This window comes from Lathyrus oleraceus, chromosome 7 (genome assembly GCF_024323335.1).
Source record: "Lathyrus oleraceus cultivar Zhongwan6 chromosome 7, CAAS_Psat_ZW6_1.0, whole genome shotgun sequence".
Taxonomy (NCBI): Eukaryota; Viridiplantae; Streptophyta; class Magnoliopsida; order Fabales; family Fabaceae; genus Lathyrus; species Lathyrus oleraceus.
In genome coordinates this window covers 86,963,388-86,972,329 of record NC_066585.1, presented here as the reverse complement: position 1 = coordinate 86,972,329, position 8,942 = coordinate 86,963,388, and the positions used below count along the sequence as shown (strand labels likewise).

Genomic DNA, 8,942 nt, shown 5'->3' with positions numbered 1-8,942 from the left:
GTAGAATGTGAAAAAATATGGATAGTTTCAGGCTTGATTCTAGTATGGTAGTTAAGCCAATTTGTTTGCACTCTTGTTTTTGCACACTTCTCATATTCATATATGCACTCATCTCATGTTCTTTACCATTTTAATTTTTAATTTTAGTTTAAATTTTTAATTAATTGATTATTTGTTTAATCAATTATTTAATTAGACATTAATTGACTAATTGCTCTTTTAATTATTAAATAATTTATTTGATTAATTGTTGCATCGATTTCATTGTGTTACAATTTTAAAGTTTAAAATTCAATTTAACTTTTGAAAATCATTCGAACGCATAGATCAGTTTACTCGGCTTCTTATAGAGTGAGTCCTACATGAATCCACTTTAAGTTATCTTAGAGCTACATTCGATGCTCTCAATTTTGGTTTCCGGTCCCATGACTTACTCTTGGATCTTCTTAAAATGAGATCTTTTTGTTTTCATTTACTTGTTTGATGAGTTTTCTCTTAATCGCTTTATTATATCTCCATTGACAAAGTGTACCCCTCATCCCTTGTTTGTAATTTACCTTTATTTTCTCACTTTTATTTTCATTATTTTTAGTTAGTTAAGATGAAAAAAAATTAAATCAACATTTCAAACAAGAACAAATACTTAATTAACATCAAGTTAGTTTTTAAAAATCTCACCATTCAATTCAAGTCACATTTGTCTTTTATTTCATTCGCAAATCAAAACTCAATTAGGATCGAGCAGTTTTCCAATTCAAAAAAATAAAATATCTAATCATACTTAAACACCATTTCAAGGAATGAAAAGGGAGATGGTCTAGAGTCTTTTATTAATCTCCTCAATTGTTTGGATATGAGTTGCCTTACTCGACCATTCGAGCAATTGTCGTTCATTAAAACTTCCAATTTGATTCATCTCAAACCTTTTCCTTAATCAAATCTAATCAAACTCATTTTTTAATAACTTGGACGAAAAATAAGGTGGTCTAGAGCCTTTTATTTCCTTCCGTAAGTACTTGGATATGAGTTGCCTTACTCGACCATCCGAGTATTCGTCATCCATCCAAAATATCTTAATAATATTCAAAATCCTTTTGCAATTAAGGATGAAAAATGAGATGGTCTAGAGCCTTTCATTCCTCTCCTCGATTGTCTGGATACAAGTTGTCTTACTCGACCATTCGAGCAATCATCATCCAACAAAACACTCAACATGTCAAATTCTTTTCTCGCCGCCGTGCGATCTTTAAAAACCTTCCACGAACAAAAGATATTTCATCTTGAGACGATGCAAAATAATGTTTCGTTCATAAATGTGTGAGTTGAGATAAGTAACATTTTCCCGTGAATGTTGATATGTAGAAATCCATTCAATGTGATGCAATCGTCCGCTTCTCAAACTGTTTTGGCTAAGCAATGTTTTTCCGTCGAATGAGACAAAATAGATTTCGCTAAAATCGATCAACAAATAAATATTTTCTACCCAAAGCTACGTAGCCTTGAGTTCTCCATCGCACCGGGAGATACGTAGAAGCGAGATTCAAAGTCTCATCGGGCACCCTAATAAAAAATAAATCTTTGGGTCCTTTTCTTTTCCCTTTTAATAACTCGAAAAGCCTAACATTTTAAAGTTATACTAACACACACAACTAACTAAACGGTTCCTGTTGAGTACAACAAACGTGAGGGATGCTAATACATTTCTCTTGTGTAATCGCCTCCTGAACTCTGATTTGATTGTAATGACCATATCATTGTCATTATTTTATGGGTTTTATCAATATTTTTCCTTTCTCTCTTTGGGAATAAATAAAGTTTGGTGGCGATTCTGTTAAGTTCATCCCACGAGCGTGCAATTGCGCTTCGCGAGCGTCATGTTCTCATTTTTCTAGGTATGATACCCTCCCTCTTGTTTATAGAGTCATATGTTAAACAAAAGCAAGGTATCACTTACTCACATGTTCACACTAATAGAGGCTTTGCTTTAACTACATGGGCAAGGTCAGAGATATTGTACTTTTTGAAGTACAATTATTTTTATTTGTTGAAAGAAAAATCTAAAGTTTTTGAAAAATTCAAAAAAATAAAATTGAAGTAGAGAAATAATTGGTTAAAGTGGTCAAGATTGTATGTTTTGGTTGTGTTGGAGATTATTATGGTAAATATGGTCTCACATAACAACATATGATATCATTGGATTCATAATTATAGGATTATGGAATTATTTCACGATACATCATGCGTAAAACTTTTGAACAAAATGGTATGACCGAAAGCTTTAATAAGACACTTAAAGACATGGTGAAAAACATGACGAGTGAATGTAACTTGCCAAAATATTTGTTAGGTGAAGCTTTAAAACATTAATTTACATTCCAAATAGATTCGCTAGTAAATTTTTTTCCAATTGATGTATGTACCTTAATGTTAGGGAAAGAAATTTTATCTTCATTAATATATTGTTGACTTTTAATGACCATTGTATGTCGGGTGAAAAAAACGGATATTGATAAGAATTTTTGACATAATCGGTCTTGGTGGAGGATTCTTTAGTATTGAGAATAGATATTCATAGAGATAGAACACATCATACACCCGAGTTATTTCAAACTTCTTTAGTATTAAGAATAGATATTCATAGAGATAGAACACATCTGACACCTAAATTATTTCAATCTTCTTTAATATTAAGAATAGATATTCATAAAGATAAAACACATCACGCATCCCAGTTATTTCAAAGGACTTACATTAATAAGGTACAAAGAGATTTGCTATGCAAAATTACATACTCAGTGATGATCATGTTGATAAAGGTTTTGAGTAAATAAAGATATGATTATCCCCAAGATTAAATATTATTTAATTTTTGTTAGACGAAGCCTTAATTAGATGTTGTATTTTAAGATCGTTTATTAAATTTCTATATTAGGAAAGATATAGTATTAGGTGTTGTATTTTTAGATCGTTTATTTAATTGCTATAATAGGAAGAAAAAAATATTATTACTCTGATAATCAATTTTTATCTTTTTCAAATTAAAAATATAATTGATTTATCGAAGCGAGAGAATGTCAGATTATTGAATTCAGGTCAAGATTTTAAACTCATATTCCTTAACTATGTTTGTTCTATCTTGTTCTATTTTATTTTGCTAATTTGTGCACACGGATTTAAACGAAATAGATATACTCGTTTACTACATAGACCAAACACGACCATGCATAAGAAAACCTACTACTCTAACATCTCAATATTTCCTAAAAGTGATTGTGCCTTAAAAAAAATTGTATTTTAATATTATTTTAATAATATAAAATATCAATAATTTATAATATACACATGGTAAGAAATGATTAAGTTATATTAGTTTAGACCTTTCTAATCTATATTTATTCAGTAAAAGTAGAATTTATTTAATATGCTTTTAAAATTTATAAGGCTATAGAAAATATATTAATTATATTTTGAATTTCTAGAAAAACAAAATTATTGGGCAAATAAAAAAAGGATTAAAGGTTAGGGATGGATGGAGTAGTTGATTATACAACAATAAATTATTATAGATAGTTATACAAGAAAAAAATTATCATATAATGTATTATTTTATATATTATTAATATAATATAATATACTTTATTTGTTAAATGATATCTTTCAATTTTTAACATAAGATTAAGTATTTTTTTTTCTAATTATATATTAGTATTACTTGTGTTACTCTCAATTTAATATATTTGATTTATTTTATTGCAAAATAAATACATTAGTGTATTAAATATAATTCTTCAAGTTAAATGTCTTTTAAATTAGTATATTATAAATAATTAGCTCTTATAACAAAATACTTATAAAAGACTTTTTTCAGAAAAAGGAAGAAAAAAAAGACCGATGAAAATTTTGCTTTGGAGAGGTTTCCGTACTATGTAGATTTGTCTTTAGTTAATAGAGTAGTCAAACAAATTGTATTTAAAAACATTATTAATTTATTCATATTAATGTACAACTATTATAAATATAAAATTAATAACTTATATATATATATATATATATATATATATATATATATATATATATATATATATATATATATATATATATATATATATATATATATAATTGATTCAACTAATAATATCAATATAATTGACTTACCTAACTCACCTTAATATAAATATATTAATAAAATAAAGATTAAATATACAACACTTTCTTAGATAGTTTTGTTTTACTTCTATATTATTTTTTTGGATTTTTCTATAATATTTTTTTATTTTTTATTTTCTTTCTTAAGCATACAATCTAAACATTGAATATGGAGGTAAAAAAAATCTATTAAAAAGATAACTTTGAAGTTTAGAGAACAAAAAACATGAAATTTTAACATTTCAATGAAGATTAAAAAAAATTACGGGGGATAAATCGAATTTCTCTAACATATTTATATTTAACTCATAAAATAATAAATAATATGGTATATTTTGAAACAATAATGTTGAATATTGAGAAATGATAAAAATACAAAAAAAAAAAAAAAGTGGTTGGATAGATGGAGTTATTGTTGAGTTTTTCTGAAATTAAATTCTTGATTTATGTTTATTTAATTTAATAAAACATTCTATTTATTTATTTAAGAAAAACATTATATAAGTTCATTTTTAGGCCTTTCTTTGTATAGAATTTGAAACCTTTTAAAAAGTTCATATTAAATTGACCTTACTTTTTAATACTACCAAATTGTATAATTATTTATTGTTACTAATATAAAAGTATTAGGACTTTAGGAGAGTAGGTTCAATCTCTATCTATCTTTTGGAATAAAATCTATTGTAGTAATGGTTACTCCTGCTGTTGATGAATAGCAAGCACTGCATGTGAGGTACCATTCCGCAGCATGTGACTAACTGCTTTCCTAAGGCACCTCGTGAGCAAACATAGCATCATATTACACTCGACAAAATGTTTATGCAATAAAGTTTGTTTGGTTGGAGGTACAACCATGATTGTTCAGTATTCACACTTTAAGGAAAAAACGGTCTAAGTTTGAAACTTTGACAATGATAATAGGAACTTCCTTTCATTGGCGCTGTACATTGACGCAATACAAGCACTTAATTTCAACATCATCAAGGCGATGTCTCAACCGGACTAGGACATAGTAGCAACTCAATGACTCTTTTGGCATAGCTCAAGTAGCCAAACATATGCCAAAGAAAAGTCATTAAATTAAGGTGGACGGTGTCAACTTTAGTGTGGACCGCAATATAGTGAGTGGGACCATTAGAACTATTGAAATTCAGATATTATTGATCATTGTATAAGTAAAATAATACAAAGGGAGTGAAGTATATAAATGAAACAAAACTCCCCAGTTACTGAGATGATATAATCCATTCACTACCTTGAATGAAATTCTCAACTGAATAACTCGACACATGCTCAGCAGGGATTTTACTACTCCAAGACACCCTTTGAGACAAATCAGAACCACCTCCCTTGTTCTCAAATTCTCCATAATAAAGAGTCTTAAGTGCAAAGTCACCACTCCATGGCATCCAACCCCCGGGAGTAACAAGTTCTTCCAAAACTGAGTTGATAAAAACTGTTCTAGAATACTCCTTCCATGGCCTACCCAAATAGTTCTTATGCACTTTAGGATTACTATGATACAATGCCATGTAATCCTCCGTTCCATTAATCAAACAGTTCTGAAAAACAAACCCTGTAGTTTGTGAAGGGTCGGTTCTACCATGAGCTGTGATTGCATTATTCTCGCCTTTCTCTGGCTTGACTTGTCTAGGACGAACCAGAATCTGACAGTCTTGGAAGATTGCAGCTGAATTTCCAAAGATGAAATCTACGTTCCCTATGATGCGGCATGATTTGTAGAACTGGCGCAGTGAATGAGCATACAGAGTGTCTTGATTTCCTGTGAACTCGCAATTCTCAATTACAGAAAGATCACTGTCTAATCTTAATGCCACTGCTTGATGTGCATCAGGACCTGCTGTGTTTTGGAATGTTAAATCCTTTGCCATGAATCCATCGCCAAGAACCGCTGCCAACATCAATCAAACAACCCAAATGTTAAGCATACTTACTTTAGGCATGTGAAAGCAAATGTTAACTAAACATGTAATTAACCGGTTAAACTTTAAATCAGACAAATCAAAATCAAACTGAAGATTGTTGTTGTATATGAGCTGAATTCTCAAAGACTAAACTACCATATTTAATCACTAATATTATTATAAGGTTTCGTGTTGTGATCGCCTAAAAGCTTTTGTGACGCAAAATTTTGTCTTTTATCACAAAAACTGTGAATAATAGTATCGGCATCTTCGGATTTTTGTTGCGGCTGTTTTCAAGGTAATGTATAATTGAAAAAATTTGATTCATAAAATAAATTTTAAAAATAGAGAAAATGAAAGGAAAAAAATAGTTACCGACTGTGGCTGAATTGTATGTAGTCATTCCGGGCTGGCCGGCGTTAGCCGACCCGGTGATGACAGTCTTCCCAATGCCGTCGCCCAAGAACACCAAATTCGTCTTCTCTAACGGAACCCTAACGGTTTCTTCATAAACCCCTTCTTTTATAAATATCACAAACCTCTTCCCGTCAACGGCGATACTCGGCGCTGCGTTAACCGCTTCTTGCACCGTCTTGTAACATCCATCCTCCCCTCCTTTGCACACCGTAACATCCGGCTTCAATTCTGGTGGAATCCCTATGTTAGAGCTTGATCCTCCGTCTGATTGAGCCGCTTGCCAGAAACCGTCGCGTTCGGTGGTTGGAGACTTCCACGACGAAGTGTCGGTTCCATAAACATCGTAGGAAAACGCCATGGCAAGAGCATTACTGGAGAGCATCGTCAGGGAATCGATAAACGACATCGCTTCGCCGACGGCGCGGGTGTCGTTGGCGTATTTGAGTCCGCTCCAGCAGTCGTATTGATAAGCGAGCGCAGCGCCCAGCCACGCCCTTGCGTCTTTGATTTTTCCACGTGGGAGCGCGTCGTTGGAGAGGGAAATTCGGTGTTGAGAGTTCGTGAGAGTTTCAATGCAGGTGGTTGCCGCGACGGTGCGGTTGCGGCTGTCTTTGGAAGAGTCTAGAATGGATTTAACCATGGATTTGGCGGTTACGAGATTTTCTGAGGATTGCGCGATGGAAAATAGGAGGAGTTGGAGAGTTGTGGAATTTGGAGGGAGTTTTGAGAGAGAGGACTCGCATTGTTGAGAGAAGCGAGTAGCTTTGCAGGCTTGTTGGATATCCGGCACGGCGGAGGGAGAGAGAGAAGGCGCGGTAGTGGGAGTGGGCGAGTGATGGTGGTGGTGGCGAGCGGCGGAGGTGAATGTGATAAAAAGAAAAAGAGAGAAAGAGAATAGAGAAGACATGGTGTGTGTCTAATGAATTGGAGATGGGTCATGGTTGTGATTTTTTATACAATAATTCTAGTGCTCTATTTTTAGTAAAAATAATCTTTTAAGTAGTTTAATAATTAGTATTCAATTTTTTTTATTGAAGAATAAGTGAGATGTGCTGCCACTGCACCTGATATCTATATATTTATCAACTGAGTTGTTTTATTAAAGATTTTTAGACTTTTAGGAAATGATTAATGAGTAGGCATAATGGTAAATTTTTATTGTATTATATTAAAACTAGTGTCGATGTTATTGTTGGTTTGTGGTCATGTTCATGATAGTGAGTTCAGAAGTGGTTCACGTGTTGGTGATGTTTGGTTTTAATGGAGGAGGGAGTGGATGATGAGGACGTGGCCACTACTACTATTGCACTTTCTTCTGTCTTTTGTTTCTCTGGACATTTATTTTTTTTTATTTGGAATGTATCACGAGTTAGTTAGTCACGAGTTGGTGGTACTTTTTGTAGTTGAATTGAAATTTTGGCGGTTTCTTTAAGAAATGGGTTACCCTGCGATGTGGAAGTGAGACGATTTGAGGCTTTGAGCAGTGGGACTATGAGGTGGGGTAAGGAAAAAGAAAGAAACAAAAGTCTTGTTGACTCAAGGATGGAGTGGATGAAGGTAGTTTTCTTAATCTAAATGATACTATAGAATATGTTTGTTTCAGTTTTTCTTTTTTAAAATAATTTTTATAATATTATATATTTTTGTTAAAAAAGTATATAAAGAATTTTGTTAATAATACTTCAAATTAAAATTTAATTTAAATAGTTTTTTATTAAATATTATTTAATGTATTTTATTTTTTATTATAATTTTTTTAATATCAAACTTTAAAAAATTACTTAAATTTAAACATATTTTAAATAACCTTTTATAAAAATTTATTTGAATTTAACTATGTTTTAATATTCAATAATATATATTAAATGTCAAAATTTAATATTTTAACTTATAAAAAATGAACTAAAAAAACTTTTATTATCTTAAAAAAAATTGTAAAAATTATTTTTTTTAAATATAAAGACAAATTATTTTTTTTAAGATAAAAAAATTAATCCGTTTTGACTGGCTTAGTTATTAATTTATTGTGATTTAGTGCAATAACAAATATAAATAAATAAAATTACTCCAAATATTATAAAAACTATGGTATAGTTTGACCAGTTTAACTACCAATAAAAAGTATAATAAAAAAAAGTACAAATAAATAATAACTAACTTAAGAAAATTACTATTAATATAAATTAGATAAGGATATATCCGATCAAATTGTTATACATAATTATTATAATTTTAAGAAAAAGTTAGGTTTATTATATTTTTGTCTCGTATATTAATTTTGAAATTTATTTTGTTTATTTTATTTTTAAAAAAAGTTTATATTGATCTTGTTTTGGATTGGGGAAAGATTCAAGTAGGTAAGACTCAAATCGATATTAAACCATTTTAGACGATCTAACATAATATACAATATATTTAAGGTACACTTTCTAATCTCCACTTTCTATTACACTC

The 8,942-nt window shown here is 30.4% G+C and overlaps 1 protein-coding gene across 1 annotated transcript; it reads right to left on the bottom strand.

The window, feature by feature from the left end:
- Positions 1-5,287: 5,287 nt before the first annotated feature.
- On the bottom strand, positions 5,288-7,420 carry LOC127101540 (probable pectinesterase/pectinesterase inhibitor 51). Its single transcript, XM_051038980.1, has 2 exons — positions 6,447-7,420; positions 5,288-6,058 (listed from the first exon to the last, which is right to left on the bottom strand). The coding sequence occupies exons 1-2, from the start codon at positions 7,393-7,395 to the stop codon at positions 5,373-5,375; spliced, it is 1,635 nt and encodes a 544-aa protein (XP_050894937.1). The 5' UTR covers positions 7,396-7,420; the 3' UTR covers positions 5,288-5,372.
- Between the last annotated feature and the right edge of the window lie 1,522 nt (positions 7,421-8,942).

Bases quoted from the DNA above. Each gene is read 5' to 3' on its own strand.
- LOC127101540 (XM_051038980.1), bottom strand. From the start codon at position 7,395: ATGTCTTCTCTATTCTCTTTCTCTCTTTTTCTTTTTATCACATTCACC. The intron at 6,059-6,446 runs GTAACTATTTTT...TGATGTTGGCAG, and splicing joins ATACAATTCAGCCACAGTCG to CGGTTCTTGGCGATGGATTC.